At 40.4% G+C, this 16,119-nt stretch overlaps 2 protein-coding genes across 3 annotated transcripts; one reads left to right on the forward strand and one right to left on the reverse strand.

Moving 5' to 3' along the window:
• The first annotated feature begins 20 nt into the window (after nt 1-20).
• Nucleotides 21-11,963, forward strand: xpnpep1 (X-prolyl aminopeptidase (aminopeptidase P) 1, soluble). Of its 2 annotated transcripts, XM_081605189.1 has the most exons (21): nt 21-545; nt 1,498-1,611; nt 1,761-1,885; nt 2,544-2,607; nt 3,006-3,110; nt 3,239-3,331; nt 5,078-5,221; nt 5,424-5,519; nt 5,852-5,933; nt 6,540-6,750; nt 7,524-7,613; nt 7,740-7,790; nt 8,016-8,074; nt 8,730-8,807; nt 8,897-8,968; nt 9,063-9,123; nt 9,223-9,292; nt 9,868-10,041; nt 10,591-10,667; nt 10,774-10,872; nt 11,597-11,963. In XM_081605189.1, exons 2-21 carry the CDS (start codon nt 1,593-1,595, stop codon nt 11,714-11,716), a joined length of 1,890 nt encoding a protein of 629 aa, XP_081461315.1. In that variant the 5' UTR covers nt 21-545; nt 1,498-1,592; the 3' UTR covers nt 11,717-11,963. The 2 variants fall into 2 exon arrangements, with proteins under 2 accessions (XP_081461315.1, XP_008407806.2); XM_008409584.3 differs by lacking the exon at nt 1,498-1,611.
• An 873-nt stretch (nt 11,964-12,836) lies between these two features.
• LOC103464924 (uncharacterized) lies at nt 12,837-15,775 on the reverse strand. The gene is made up of 3 exons (XM_008409376.3): nt 15,360-15,775; nt 15,183-15,279; nt 12,837-13,505 (listed from the first exon to the last, which is right to left on the reverse strand). The coding sequence occupies exons 1-3, from the start codon at nt 15,754-15,756 to the stop codon at nt 13,154-13,156; spliced, it is 846 nt and encodes a 281-aa protein (XP_008407598.2). The 5' UTR covers nt 15,757-15,775; the 3' UTR covers nt 12,837-13,153.
• Nucleotides 15,776-16,119: the final 344 nt, after the last annotated feature.

Genomic DNA, 16,119 nt, shown 5'->3' on the forward strand with positions numbered 1-16,119 from the left:
ATAAACTAGTTTTTGGTGTGTCTGTGTTTGTTTTTAAAACGTCAATTTTCCAGGCACGTACTGCTACAGCACAGTCAGCTTACTATGGTACTTTGAGTTGTAATAAGAATTCTATATATATAGCAGACATCACTTTCAAAAAAAATTTGACTCCGCAATTAAACTTTCTAATTGTTGCTCGGAATGTAAATTTGGAAAAATTCAGGTGAATTTAGTTTTTTTTTTTTTTTTTTTTTTTATTCCTGTCGCAATTCCCTGATTTAGGAATTTTAAAAGATAGTCCTCAAAATTTTCTCTTACGTTCTCTTAAACGTCCAAAAATAGCCAACCCTGAACCACACAGACAGTAAACACTTTTCACTGAGAAAGAGGCGAGTCTGGATCCCTCTGCGTCTACTGGCTGAAGCTACTGTCATGTGACCAGTGACGTCAGCGACGAAATGGCAGCCTCCTTGTTTAGTAAATTGACACAAGGTCCGAGCTGGTAAACAAAAATACGCTTCGATTTTTCTCACCGGAGCCACCTTTGAGAGGCGGAAGAGCGGGTGTGTATTCAGTGTTTCGTCGTAGCGGTGCTTTAGCTAACCTTGCTTCAGACGGTTCGAGCTTCTCCTCACAGGGGGAACTGCGGGCTGTTTTCAGATCGGCTATAACCAGACATGGGTCTGGGATCTGCTACTCGCTTTAAAGCAGGTCAAAATCGGTCTCTTTTACTGGGAGAAACCAACGCTTCTTTACTACTCCCACACACCGCCACACCCACCACGTAATTCATAAATGAGTTACTAATATCGTCGGCCTGTTGATCCTGCCTGCACAGGAATAAAAATTAAAAAAAAAAAACCTCCACATACATTTCTACGCCACAACATATTTACTTATTTATTTATACTATACATGATGAATAATAGCTGCTAAGTTATGAAGGGAATGGGAGAATTCATCTTATTTATTTTGTGAACTTGTAAACAACATTCTCATGCAGAGCTTTTAGCCAATAGGAGAGCTCATCGATGAGGAGCATTGGACGTGATTGGTCTGTTTGTGGGTATTTTCTGACGTCGTGGAGTGCCCCCCATAAGTTAACGTGGACTTGGTGAAAACAACGTACAGGTGCAATAATTACGAATATCGCTTCGGCGACTGCCAAAAGCTTTGTCAAAAAAGGCGATTGTTTCCTTAGCAATCGCCTTTTGTGAAGGATGTTATGGGCAGTCTGCATAATAATCCTGTATTAAATTGAAGCTTTTAATTAGTATTTAATGTAATAAAAAAAAAATTTTTTTTTTGGGGGGGGGGGGGTGTATTGTCAAAACAATTTACAGCAGTAGTATATTATGCTGAGAGTCTAAGCAATCTCTATAATCCATTCATTTCACTTTATAAATTAAATGACCGAAATAAGTACATTTTCTGATGACATCCTGAGTCATTGAGATGCACCTTTAATTTGTACGAGTTTGTCTGTGTAATATTTAACCCTGACTGCCGTCATAGTTGCTGAACTGGCACATTATGGCAGATTAAAGATCCAGGTGTGGTCTGTGACTTTGAGCTCCACAGAGTCAGTCAGGCCGAGTGCTGCAGTCGACATGGCTTCTCAAAAGTCAGGTAAAATGCAGCTAATTAGCAAGATCCAAGAAAGGATGGACATTTTTTATCTTTACCACTTTTCAACTTGTAAAACGTCCTCTTAAGAAAGTATTTGTTTTTTTAATTGCTCAGTCAGAAAATATGTGATTTTGTTTTCTTGAATGCAGACACAGCTATGTCTCCAAAGATCACTGGGGAGCTTCTGCGGCTTCTTCGGCAGGCGATGAGGAGTTGCAAATATTTCTCAGAGCCGATCCACGCTTACATAGTCCCATCTGGAGATGCACATCAGGTATGAGAAAAAAACATGCACGTTATTTACACAATACTTCCCAATTTAAGTATAATTTTATGTATACCTAGAGATTAGGCTAAAATGTATGGAGGGAATTTTTGCTGTGCCTAATTCGAGAGCATTTTGTATTTTTTATTCAAAACTTTTAATGTTTGTGCTTACATTTTTATTTCAAAAGCAGGACTTTACATCTTTCTTCTCAAAACTTGTAATGTTTGTACTCACAATTTTAAATATTCACTGTGCTTTCTCAAACCTTTCCTCCTGGCACTCAAAATGTGTCTCTGCTCGGATCAAACCTCCGCTTACAAAACCCACAGACATAATAAAAGAGTAGACCCACATTGGCTTAAAAATAGTTTATTTTGTGGTTTGGTTCCCAACGTAAAAGCTGCAGTATGTAACAATATGTTGTTGTTTTTTTTACACATCTGTTAAATCTGTCAATGTGTTGTGATTGTGTAACATAAGACAGACACTGTGAAAACATTTAGCTCCTCTCCCTCCTTGCTGTGGTGCTATTGCCATCTTCAGAAATACACAGTTGGATCAGAAGCAACCAATCAGAGTCAGGAGGAGGGTCTTCTCGCTGTCAACCACACTCGTGTAGGCACTGACTGTAAAACGCTGATCTGAGCCTGCTTTTGTCTTGCAGAGTGAATACATTGCACCATGCGACTGCAGACGGGAATTCATCTGTGGATTCAATGGTTCTGCAGGTAATGCTGTGCTTAGATGTGAGCAAGAAGCAAGCAGTCGCTCCAAGCGTCTGCTGAGAATCACCTGCTTTTAATCTTTTCATACGTTCAGAAAGACTTCCAGGTTTATATCTGTTCTCATCTTCGTCTCACTGAGTCCAGCACCCGATCTTACTGTTGGATTATGTAAAAACCGGTCCGTTTAAAAAAATTTTTTGTTGAGACAAGCCTCGCTTCAGAAGCAAGCATCTTTCGTAATGGAGCGAAGACGAGCTCACTGGTTATCTTCTACTGTAATCAGAGATTTTACCGTTTAAAACTGTGTAACACGGCTCCTCAGACCCGGTCAGTTCGAATGTGATCCTGTGTGTAACAAAACACAAAGGTAAGCAGCTCTTTCGTTCTGCTTCATTATTCAGGAACAGCCATTATCACAGAGCAGCACGCTGCCATGTGGACAGACGGACGATATTTCCTCCAGGCCAGCCAGCAGATGGACAACAACTGGGCTTTGATGAAGATGGGTGAGCCTCCTCATTCTTAAAAAGAAGGGTCGAATTAATAATAACAAATAACAGCATTGTAAGCATCTTTAAAACCTAAGTTAGCTGTAAAATTCAAGTTGTACCGTGCTGCTTTTACATACTTCCAGGACTGAAGGAGACACCGTCACAGGAGGACTGGCTGATCAGCGTCTTGCCAGAAAACTCCAAAGTGGGAGTAGATCCTTGGATCATCGCTGCTGGTATGAGACGTTGGTTTATTCCCTTTGCCTGTCAGGCTTCCTGTAGCACCTCAGAGTGACATTTAAGATGATGCATGAAGCTGAATTAAGACCCACCTCAGGGGCCGTCGTTAATCCTACGGCCTCCAAGACGAATGTTGCTTGTTGAGACAAATTGGTACAAATTAATTTCAGTGTAAAGTACGACTGTTTTAAGTTTTTATTTTAGTAATCATATTCTCTGCTGATCATTCTGATGATTAATTGAGTATTCGAACAAAAATGTAAAATTCTGCCATAGTGGCAGCCGTAGATATTGGCCCAAATTTTCTAATCTGCACATCCTTATCAATTCTGTATCTTAGAGTATAAAAATTAGGAAAATACCATCTGACGATCACAACCAGGTGTTGAATTCTCGGTCGAGCTGCGGGAGCCACTGCTTGTGTTTTTCTTCCTTCCACTCCTCTTTTCTCGGTGGTAAACACAACACCATGGTTTCTCTTTGACGGCATCATAGATGCTTTCTGCATTTCAAATGCAGCCTGAAAAACCGACAGCTTCCCTTGGTCTCTGACCAACTGGCTCATATGCACAATTTGGAGGTGTGTGCTGTTTTCTCCAGCTCCAAACTCGCCTAGCATGTGCACTCTTCCCTAAAAATATCTGATGAATTGTAGCCAGAGATGTGTTTGCAAGACACACGCCATGAATAATGAACCACTGACGGCACCAGACTCCTCTGTGCAGACGTTTTCCAGTCCTTCCAGGAAGTTACAATGGCAACTATTTACGCAAATCCCCTCATTATTCGGAAATTTTGTGCAGACTTGCGATTCTCAACTATCATCACAACTTTTCCGCAAATATGACCAGTGCCCTTAACGCTTTCTTTATTTCATTCTATTCTGATCACTGCAGCTCGGCTGAATTTTGACCAGTCGCTTTCGCCGGATCCTAATTTAACTTCCTGTCTTATGACATCTCTGCGAGACAAAAGCATGAGTGGCACGAAACTGTAACATTTGCCGTTTTTTTTTTGTTTGTTTCGTTTTGAGTTTTTGCAAAGAAAAACATTTTTAGATGTGCTGTTAGGAGTTGCTGAAACTGTGCTTATGCACTTCAACACATATTTAAAATAAATTTTTATTGTCACAGTAGAAAGAGCAAATGGTCAGGGAGGAGACATTAGACCAGAGGCCAGCAGTGGAGCGATGAGGCAGGGTCTTCTCAGGTAAGGAGGGATTATAACGTGATGAGATAAAGAGGAGGAAAGGAAAAGTTATGTGCAGCAATTTCAACTTTTGTTTAAGTCAATGTTCTGGCAAAAAGAAAACTTGAATAAAATTCACAACTTTTTGATAAAAGTGCAGCAAAATCAGTGATTTTATGCTGCAACAATCACACAAAAAACATTGCAACATTCTGGAAGGACTGGTGTTTTCACCATCAGCATCATCATCATCAAGCACGGTTTCACCACTGATGCTTTGTGTATGTTTAAAACCGTCATCAGGAACTCCCTCACTCCACTACGAGTAATCGGGAGCGCGCCCTATGAGTCCCTGCTGAAACCAACTACGTTTGTTTTATCTTTTTTTTTCTAATGTCATGTGATGTCATACTGCCGTTTTAGTCCGGTGTGACAGTGACCTTAAACCATATCGAGTCATTTAAAGAAAAATAAAAAATTATATTAAAAAAAGATAAAAGCGCATCTTTTCTAAGAAATACTTGTGCACAAAAACTTGTGATGTTGTGTTTCAGACCAGTGGAAGAACATGTCCAACGCGCTGACCAGTGCTGGCCACTCGCTGGTGGCCGTGCAGGACAATCTGATCGACGTGGTCTGGACGGACCGGCCAGAAAGGCCGAGCACGCAGCTCCGCACCCTGGGACTGGAATACACCGGTCAGGCATCGACACTGCTGCTCCACGCAGGATTAGTTTACAATAGTAGAACGAGGTTATGTTTGAGTCTCAAAAATAGTTTTACAAATAAGAAAAAAAAAAGTCTTCCCTCGTTGTTTTTATTGTTTTAAAACATTCCATGTGCGATTACTGTCTGGGTAGTACTCGGTACTCTGGGTTGAGGATGCTGTCCTACCTGCAGGTATCTCCTGGCAGGACAAAATCACGACGCTGCGAGGCAAGATGACGGAGAGGAAGATCAGCTGGTTTGTGGCTACAGCTCTGGATGAGATCGCATGTACGTTAAGTTGGCAGAAATGCATCAGTTTTAAAATAGTTAATCACAGTCGAAGCTCCTAGTGATGCACATTTGTCTCAAATAGTCTCTTGCTGGAGATTCTTTGATCTGAGGATTTCAGTCGCCCACTAAAATGCCGACTTTATCGGGTTTGAGTCAGTTATTCAAGATTATTATCAATGACAATGGCAGTTTGATAACAAGAGTCGTGAACAAACCAAATCATTTTCCTTTACGCATACTCTGATGGTGGGTTAAAATGTAAATATTGCTACCTAATTTTGCTTATTTTCTGGTTTTGTTGACTTGATTCGGTGCGTTTCATTTTTCAGGGATTTTCAACCTGCGAGGTGCAGACATTAATTACAACCCAGTGTTTTTTGCGTACGCCATCGTGGGAATGAACTCCATAAGGTAACGGCATGACGTCGCAGCCGCGAACTGGCATCAACTCTAAAGCTACTGAATTGCGCTACAAGTGCTATTGTTGTAAAAACTTGATTTTTATAACAGAAGAAACAACAATTATGAGTTATTATGGCTACATAGCTAAAGTAGATATGTCAGTGTGACGTAACCAGGAAGTATGTAGAAGAGGTTTTATTTCACCTAAATAAATCCTCTGAAGTGAAATAAAGTAGCTAAAAAGCTGTCAAAAATTACATTATATTAATATCCACTCTTAACTAATTAATATCTAGGAGTCTGGAAAGGGTTTCAAAATCTTTTTTATGACTTTTTAGACTTCAGGCCTCAACTGCCTCAGTTTTGTAATTGCATTAAAACATTTGAATATGACAGAAACACAGAAATAGAATAAATACATAAGGGGTAAACACTTTTCCAGTCACTTTTTGCACAAGTAACTAGATATTTTCTTAGCATTTATGCATTATTATTATACTGTATATGTAAATGTATAAAGTAGAACCTATCTTTAAAATTAAAGCAGTGCATCAGTATTTTATGAATCTTCTTTATGAATGAATTCTTCCCCCTCACATCCATCCTTGCTTTTAGGCTTTTCGTGGACCTGAAGCGGCTGTCTGACCCGGTGGTGCGGGACCACCTGCAGCTGGACTCCCCCAGCCGGCCCGAGCTGAGTGTCCAGACCTTCCCGTACGAGTCTGTCTACACCGAGCTCCAGGCGATCTGTGCCGCGCTCGGCCCCAAAGACAAAGTGTGGATCTGTGACAAGGCCAGCTGCGCTCTTACGCAGGTCGTCCCAAAGGTGAGAGAAGACTGGACGCTTTGTTCAGGACACGATCAGAAAGGGAAGTTGAACTCAGTTCTTAATAAGTGAAGTTGAACTCAGTTCTTAATAAGTGAAGTTGAACTCGGTTCTTAGTAAGTAGGGGAAGCTGTTTGTTTACATCCTCATAGCAGCTGTTTCAGGTTCATGGCGATTTGTGTTGCAGGTTTCAAAGACGTTATAGGGAAAAAATCCCACATGCATCTCCAGGATATCAGTTTTGAAGTTATTTTTAGATGTACAACAGTTAACTCATTTCTCTAGCAGTCTGCACAAAAAAGGCTCACTTGTTGATTTGCTGATAATTTAACTAGCATACTTAAAAAAAATATGCACTAAAATTGTTCTGAACTTTAAAAAAAATTTAAAAACGTTTTTTGAGCTTAGTTTTCTGTGCAATCATTAAATTAGAACAATTTGGATTGTAATTATTAGAATTAAATCCTGAGATACTTGGGTTTTTTTTTATGAATTGTGTATGATTTATTTCTCAGCTAACGTTCGTTCTATGTTTAATACATTTTTACTTCATTTACATTAAGGTATGTATCAAAGCATTTATTTCTTTTTTCATTTCACAAATAAACATCAGTTGGTGTATATATTAAAACACTGGGACTGATAGAAGGTGTATTTTCTTTTTTTTTTTTTTACTTGTCGATTAAATTAAATAAAACAAAAAGGGAAAAAAATGATTCAAAACAAAAGACTGATTTGTGTTGTCTCTTAATAATGTGTCTTTTGTCATTTAGGCTCATAGGACTCCGATTCCCTACACTCCGCTCTGCCTCTCCAAAGCCGTAAAGAACGCCACCGAGATCAAAGGCATGAAAATGGCCCATGTAAGAGATTTTGAACCTTAAAAAAATGTAATTTACATAAAATTTGAGCCATTGATTTCCTCTTTAATTCAGTTCTGTTTAAAAAGTCAGATGTTTTTTTTTTTTTTTTGTTATTTCTCTCAACAGATCAAGGATGCTGTTGCTCTTTGTGAACTCTTTGCTTGGTTGGAAAAGGAGGTATTCTTTTTCACAAAACCAATCTGTCAGTAAAAAGTTTTACATAACTGGAGACTCACAGGCAAGGGTTAAGCCTGGATCAAGATTGGGTCTTTTGGTTCTTTGATACTGGGAACACTTTGTTCAAGTAGATGCCTTTACGTCACTTAGTTCCACTCAAACCTATAAGTGTGCCAGTGTTGTTTTTTCACTCCACTTGTCGTCGCTTCGGCGGCTGTTTCCTAGATCCCCAACGGCAACGTGACTGAGATCTCTGCAGCCGATAAGGCCGAGGAACTCCGCAGGTGATTTTCAGTTTTCCGTGTCCAGTTTGTGACGTCAGTTCAGTTCACTTTGTGTCGCCTTTAATTCCACAGAAACCTGAAATGTTCCAGGTCTGAATAAGTGCTATAAAAGGAAAGAAAAATATATGTTTGAGAATTCTGCCCTGCTGTCTAAAATATCCATGCTTCCTTTCATTTCTTCATCCTTCTCTTTCCTTCTTTCTTTACTATAGTTTTCTAGCAAAAGCTTAAGGCTGTAGTAATATCTGCCTTACATTCATAGTAAACATTTGTATTCAGAATTTAAGATTGTTCTGTTGAGGACTGACTACTTTGGTACATTTGTTTCTGGAAAAGTGTGAAGGTTTGATATTAAAAAATGAATAGGAACCCTGATTTCTGCCTTTAAAAGATGTTGTGTCAGGACTTGTTAAATTCACCGATCATGAGCAATATCGCCCTCTACTGGACTTTTGAACAAAAAAACGTGTCCACTGGAGGTGTAAAAACACGTATTTTCATAAAACGTAGTTTTTAAATAAGCATATTTATTTCAGCATAATTCACTGACAGTGGTTTGTAATTTAGATTTTTCGGCGCGGTTTAGCTTCCTAAAGCTTGGATATTTTAAAGCAGTGTGTGCAGTGAATGAATTTCTCTCTGTTTTTCTTTCCAGTCAGCAGAAAGACTTTGTTGGCCTCAGCTTCCCCACCATCTCCAGCGTGGGTCCGAATGGAGCCATCATACATTACCGGTCAGTAAGGAGACCAAACAAACAGGCAAAACATATTGGTGGAATAATTTTGACCTTTGACCCAACTAGCCCACAATCCCTTCTTGCAGACCCCTTCCTGAAACCAACAGAACTCTTACTGTGAATGAAGTTTATCTGATCGACTCTGGAGCTCAGTACATGTAAATATGTTGCTGTTACATATCAGTAGTTTTATGACATGCTTATATCTACTGAAATGAACGAACAAGACAATTTGTGTTGTGCGTTTGCCAGCGATGGAACCACAGACGTCACCCGCACCGTGCACTTTGGGACACCTTCCGCCTTTGAGAAGGTGAACCGGCTTATTGTTGTCAAAATGGGTTTAACGTATTGGTTCTAATGACCCAGTCCGTTGTAAATGTGGATAACTTTGTGTTTTATTCCACCTCAGGAATGCTTTACTTACGTGCTGAAGGGACACATAGCTGTCAGCGCTGCCATCTTCCCCAATGGGACTAAAGGTGAGCTCTGCTTCTCTAGGAGAGATTGAAGTCACTCATTTTGAACTATGATACTTTCTGGAAATCTATCTGGTATTTTCTTCTTCTTTTTAACTACAAATCATCAGTAAACTGGCATATTACTGAGGACTGGTGAAGGTTGACTTTTGCACAATGAAGATGAAATTCCCTACTTCACTTGACCTCATTTTGTACAACTTTCACTTTGATATTGAATTTTGTTTTGTAATTTTTTTTTGTCAAAAAAGTAAAATTTTGTTGATTATAATTGCACTATAAAAGCACTAAAATGATAAAACATCCAAAGAGGTGAATATGTTTTATAGGCGCTGCATGTACTTTGGATTTTAAAGTAGAAATCCTCAGATTTAAGATAACTACTTTAACAATATTACAACAGCTCTGTAATTAAATCTGAGCTGGAAGCTGCAGGTCAGACCCAGAGAGCTGCCCACAACATCATAACCACTTCCAGGGGTTCACACGAAGGCAATATGTTTGTAAAAAAAAATGTAGGAAATACATACTTTAATCTATAGCTTTTTCTCCGTGACTAACTGCGTCCGTGTGTCCAGGCCACCTGCTGGACTCGTTTGCCCGAGCTGCCCTGTGGGAGTCGGGACTGGATTACCTTCACGGAACGGGTCACGGCGTGGGCTGCTTCCTCAACGTCCACGAGGGGCCCTGCGGCATCAGCTACAAAACCTTCGCCGACGAACCTCTGGAGGCCGGAATGATTGTCAGCGATGGTACGACACGGGATGAGAGGGAGGAGGCGGGATTAACGCCACCAAACTCAGAGAGGCGGCGGACAGAAATGACACATTTCTAATTTTTTTGGTTTTATTCCTTTTGGTTTTATTCCTTCAACTGCGAGGCTTTGAGTTACTACATTCGGAGTCCTTGGAAATGTTTAGCATTTCGGGGTTTTATTAATAATTTTTCAGTCTTAGATAAGTTTTGGAAAAAATGAAAACTGAATATCAAACTAATTTTTTAAAAAAGAGAAAAAAAAGTCTGATTATTATCTATAATTTCTACTTTAACTTGTCATAATCAGAGTTTAACATTTAAGCTGTAATATTTTTGGAGATTTTTATATATATATTTTTAGTTTGTTGATGACGACCCGCTCTTGAATGCTCCCTTGTTAAAAAAAATCTAAATAACAGTGGGTTTTACATCACATCTTAACCGCCTGATCTGAGCAACCTCGGCATTAGTTGATATTTGAGATATTTTTGGACGTTCTCCAAACACAACCTTATCCTTCCCTTGTTTATGTGTCGTTTTTCTAGAGCCTGGATACTATGAAGACGGATCGTTTGGGATTCGTATTGAAAACGTGGTCCTCGTTGTTCCCGCTAAACCCAAAGTGAAAACATAAATATAATCTCAAAAATCAATAAAACACCACCTCCAATCATCATGTGGTGTAATTTCTGCCTTCTTTTCTGTTTTTCTTCCATCTGGGGTTCAAGTACAACTACAGGAACAGGGGGAGTTTGACGTTTGAGCCTCTGACTTTGGTTCCTGTCCAAGTGAAGATGATGAACACAGAGCTGCTCACCCAGAAGGAGGTGAGAGAAATGTACATCGAATACGTCGATTTTAGAAAACTGTCAGCGTCATATATTAGACACATTGAGTTTACTGTAATCTGATGTGACTCCAAGCAGAAAAATTCACAGCAAATTTAAACTTGTAAAACCAACTCTTGATTTTAACAGTCATTTACGGTGATGTTCGTGATGCACGATTAAATTAAGCAAACGCTTCGAACACGTTTCCGTTTTCCTCAGAAATGTTTTGCTGTCGGTATCTGCGGTTTCCGTCGACCGTACAACTCCACGATTTGACATTTCCAAAATAAATTTGCTTAACCGAAACGCACAAATTTTGAAAAAAATAAAATATATTCTAGTATTTCTATAAAATGTCTTGAGCTCATCCAAATTAGTTTATTTCACAAAACTGCACAGGAAACACTTTTTTCGCGCCACATGAACAACAGCATGTTGCCACCAGCAAAAACCACTAAGTAGAACCGACAGGAAGTAGTCAGAAGATCATGTTCTGCCATGTTTTTTTATGTCTTATAGCGTGAACAACTTATTCCAGTGTGATTTTTTTTATTTTATTTATTTATTTATTTTTTCGCGTTTCCTACGTAATGGAAACACTTGTCTTTTCGGCATTAATGGGACATAGACAAAGTTTTGCACACATTTAGCAATGGAAACGCAGCCGGTGCACCGGCATGTGACATGTCCTCATGGCTTCTCCACCCTTGTGTCCCCGCAGAAGGACTGGGTGAACGAGTACCACCGGAGGTGCAGGGAGGTGGTTGGTGCAGAGCTGGAGCGGCAGGGCAGGATGGAGGCTCTGCAGTGGCTCGTCAGGGAGACGCAGCCCGTCGTCTGAGGACTCCACGTCCTCTCCGCCTCCGGCCGCTCAGTGGCTGCTCTGCGATAACCGTTTCACTTCTTCTCCCCTCTTGTCTGTGATCCACGCTCTGCTTGCCTTTTTTAAACAATGCCACCAGTTTTATTAAAACCTGTTAATAGTCACTTCAGATTCTTTTTCTATTTTATGTCTCGGAAAATGTGACGGTGATGTTTTTGAAGATTTCGCCAATCCTTTCCATTAAAGGTACAATGTGCAAAATCGACTCTGTCGTCAAAGGTGTTTGTAAGTTGTTTCGTATTGAATTTATTAGCTTAGTTTTAGTTTCTAAATTTGAGGAAACGCAGTGGAGCAATGCCGACCGATGGCATGGCTCCCTAAACCATCCCTGACTGGAAACGTCACCTGGATTCTGCACCTCTCCCCTCCTCCTCCACTTGACCTTGATTTCCAAATAAAATGCAACAGCTCCTTTAATCTGAAATGAGGATTTTGTACCACTTAGTCCAGCTAAGTTCAGAAGCTAACGTCCTGGATATGTTTAACTATTGAATTCATGACTCCAGCAACGTTCATGTCTTTTGAATCTCCCTCCGAGCTCTTGAGAACCTTTGGCTTTTTTTTTCTTTCTTTGGCTAATTTCTCTCCCAATTTTTCCTTTCACACAACTTTCCACGAATGCTTAAATGCAGCACTTTGTGTACCTGGAGCTTCTTGTGTTTTACTCTTCTGTGGAGCGTGTCAGTATCTGCCTGCTGGACAGCTGTGCAGTCAGCAGACTTTCCCATGATTGTGATAAAATGCTTCTGTATTAAAAATCTAATCTATTTCTTTGCTTTTATAACCAATCAAGCTAAACCTGATGAAGGGTCACAGCCAGTCCTCCTCCTGACATGAATAACTCCAGACTCTGTGCATCATGTTGGTCACTGACAGAACCAAGGTGTCACTGTTTTCATAACAACAACATAATAAATGTTACAATAATTGTTTTATTAGTGTTTACACATGAGTTGTATTTAGGCTCTATAACAAGGTATTTTAAATCAATTAATCTAAAATAACTAACTTTTAATCAGTCCAAATTAACATGGCAAAACACTGGGCTGCGAAGCAAAAACTAGACTTAAAAGGAAACGATAGGAAAACATGTTTATTGTACCACAACTATCCATTTCAATGTTCTTTTCTAAAAGAAAAAGCTAAGTTAATGCATTTGTCCTTATGGAGATAGGTTGTGGGATTTTTTTTTTCCCGTTTTAAATATAAGAATTATACGACCATGACTACCATTTTGAGTCCGGGTTACCATAAAGTTAAAACTTTTTCCCAGGCTCTTGCGTTTTTACTCTGCGTTAATTAAACGCAAGATGAATCCTTTAACCTACAAGGTTCTGATACTGGACAGCCGACAAAGCTACAGACGAGATTAACTTCATAGCCAATACTTTTCTTCTACAGCTGCATGTAAAACATGGGAGGGTCCAGGATGAATCCGCTGCTCGGGTCGCTGGCGTACTCCCGTAACGACGGCGGCATTGTCGGCAAAGTCTGCTGCTGCGGTCTACCGCTGGTGGTGCTGGTGGCTTTTTTGTGTTCCTCCTCCTCTTCCTCGTTCAGTCCCACCGGCAGAGGGTTGCTGTAGATGAAGTAGACCCTGGAGTTGTCCTTTGCAGCCTCCGGTCTCCTGAAGAACGCCAGAGGGTTGACGAAGCTGGTCGACCGCTTCACAGCTTTGACCGCCACCGGATTTTCCGGCTCGCCGCGAGTCACGGCGCTCTCGTATATAAGGGCTCTCTTTGACTGCCTGAGGGAAAATTCCACATTTAAATTTACAGCACAGATCCCTTCGTATTCATAAACTCACTGTGAAAAAGGTGAACCGAGTAAATACAAGCAATGGTTTTTAAATGAGGATTCCTTTATTGGAGGGGAAGCTAACCTTTACTTTTAAAAAAAAAAGTAATTTCCTCTTTTATTAAACCATGAATTGCCTGTAAGTAATGCACAGTCACATAGAACCTGCCTGAGGGCAAGAATTAGATTTCAGGAGGCATCATAACGCTTCACAATCTTAAAGCGGCAGTGTTATTTCCAGGCACTGAGTGTAGCACAGTCAGCTTAACGTCTTGAAACTGAGTCTCTGTCTCTTTAAGAAGCTCCTGCTCTTGCCGACACTCTTCCTTCTACTCCTCACCACAACAACATTTCTCCATTTAGCCTTTATCAACATTTCCACCAGCATTGCACTGAGAATTAGCTTCCACTAGCTCAGCAGACGGGCAGCTCCACCAGGTGTTTGCTATTTGCTGCAGGCCTCATTGCCACAGTTAAAGTTAGTGTTCATTTGTCAACAATAAGAAAGCAACTTGAGGTAAATGGCATCCATAGGAGAGTTTCAAACAGAAAACCACAGCATGACAGACATGACATGTTAAAAACATTAGATAGCTGATTGATGCCTGTGGGGAAGTCTTCTGTGGACCGTCCAGACAGAAGCGAAACTGTTTTGAAAGATGACTATCATAAAACCACGGCTGCGATTTAGAAAGAGAACACCATGCGAAAGGGCTGAGGCCTGCTTTGCTTCTTCATGACGTGTGATTTCTGAAGTCTTCGGTTTGTAAACTTGTGGTTTACCTCACGTGAGTCATGTAGCAGAACAATCGTAATCGGTCAACTTCTCAATGGATCAGCAAAACAAAAATGAAAATTTTCTCATCACCTAAGGGACTTAAATCCGATTCAGACTCCGTTTCATGACCTGAAGCAGGTTGTTTCCAATTTGGCAGAATAAAAACCAATTCTGTTATACAGAGCACGTCAAAATCCCTCCACACAGCAACGTAAATGACTTATTGCCACCAAGGGTTGGCACAGCCAGTTAATACGGTTAATGGACCATCACTTTTCCACATTGGACCAGGCTGGTTTGGAAAGATTCTTCCCCTTAATAAATAAAATCATCATTTAAAAAGTGATTCTGTTTTTTTTTCCTTTAGTAAAGTTATCTTTGTCTATAAAATGTATTTGATGATCTGAATCATATAGGTGACAAAAAAGAAAAACATTTTATAAGGTTCTGTACAGTGTATGAAATTTTCTTAAACTCATTTTAAAAATTTCTGAAGAAGTTAATGGAATTGTCCTGCCTTTGTAAAAATGAAATTTGGATAAAGATTAGACTTTTTTTGTCTTTTTTTGCTTTCAACATAGGCCAAACTTTCCATCTTAGAATCACTTACAACTTTCAGCTATCTAATGAATCGGTTAATTCTCCTCCTGATTATAAAAGTTCATTCTTACAGTCAGACAACTTAAAACGAGTGTCGTGTTTAACAGAACAAACACCCTGCGTATCGAGAAAACGCCAAAGATTGAGCGTCAAGCGTTTAAATCAGAGAGACGGAGCTCCAGGTACATCAGCGTGTCATGCCAACGTCGACCTCTAACATCTTAAAGGTGTGAAGGAGACTTTGCTGACCTGCTGCGGCTGTAGCAGATGCTGACGCAGTACAGGCCGGTGACGGCGAGAACGAGCGAGGCCAGGCCGATGAGGACGATGTTGAACACTCTGACCTCTGGGGTGCCACAGAAAAACAAACTAACATCTCACAGAAACTCCTCTGTTTGAAATCATTTCTACGTTTGCTCTACCCACCAAACACGGGGGCGTCCGCCTCCCCGTCCTGCGATTCGAAACCTATCGTCCTGTTCAGATGGAGTCTCTCCGCCATCGGGGCTCGGCTCATTTTGCTGCCATCGGCGTCCAAAGCTGGGAAGAAAGACTCCTCCGAGTCTCCCCTAGCCAGATTCAAGAGAGATCCCCGACCATGTGACTCAAGCGGTTCGGCCGCTGCCATGGCGACACCCTCCCATCTTTTGTCAGTTCCAGTTGGACACTCTCTTTGCTGCCCGTCCGCTGGCCCGGCCTGTTTACTGCTCATTATTCTGCACAGCTTTCTGGGGGCACAGCGAGGGGAGGGAGATGCCATGCTTGTTACACTGTAATGGGATTTGAGTGGTGACCTAGAACCAGTGGGTTTGCAAGCTTCCATCCACCAAAACAAAAAAGTCATGCCGTAAACAGTAAACACAAAGTTTGTGCGGCTTGTGCGTTCAAGTCGCCCGGAGTTGTAATGCATGAAAAGTGACACAAAGCCAAAGTTAACTTAAAATTTTTATACCTCAGTGATGAAGTTGTATTTATTTATTCTACCATCAACCAGTTTTTAAATATTATTTTCATATCTATGCAGAGTATCTGATTTTGCTCCCTAACTCGTGGTACTGAACTGCATTTCCCACTTCTTTTTTTTACTCTTCTTGATGTTTACCTCGTCCTTGTGTGTTTTTTCAAAGACAGCGGCTCAGTGAATTATTTTAAACTAACAGCATGATTTTACAAACTCTCAGGAAAC

Source organism: Poecilia reticulata, chromosome 1 (assembly GCF_904066995.2).
Source record: "Poecilia reticulata chromosome 1, P_reticulata-male-v2, whole genome shotgun sequence".
In the NCBI taxonomy this organism is placed as follows: domain Eukaryota; kingdom Metazoa; phylum Chordata; class Actinopteri; order Cyprinodontiformes; family Poeciliidae; genus Poecilia; species Poecilia reticulata.

Bases quoted from the DNA above. Each gene is read 5' to 3' on its own strand.
- xpnpep1 (XM_081605189.1), top strand. The intron at 2,608-3,005 runs GTAATGCTGTGC...TTCATTATTCAG, and splicing joins TGGATTCAATGGTTCTGCAG to GAACAGCCATTATCACAGAG. The intron at 5,934-6,539 runs GTAACGGCATGA...CCTTGCTTTTAG, and splicing joins GTGGGAATGAACTCCATAAG to GCTTTTCGTGGACCTGAAGC.
- LOC103464924 (XM_008409376.3), bottom strand. From the start codon at position 15,756: ATGGAAGCTTGCAAACCCACTGGTTCTAGGTCACCACTCAAATCCCAT. The intron at 15,280-15,359 runs GTGGGTAGAGCA...GTGGCACCCCAG, and splicing joins GGCGGACGCCCCCGTGTTTG to AGGTCAGAGTGTTCAACATC. The intron at 13,506-15,182 runs GTCAGCAAAGTC...ATTTTCCCTCAG, and splicing joins ATCTGCTACAGCCGCAGCAG to GCAGTCAAAGAGAGCCCTTA.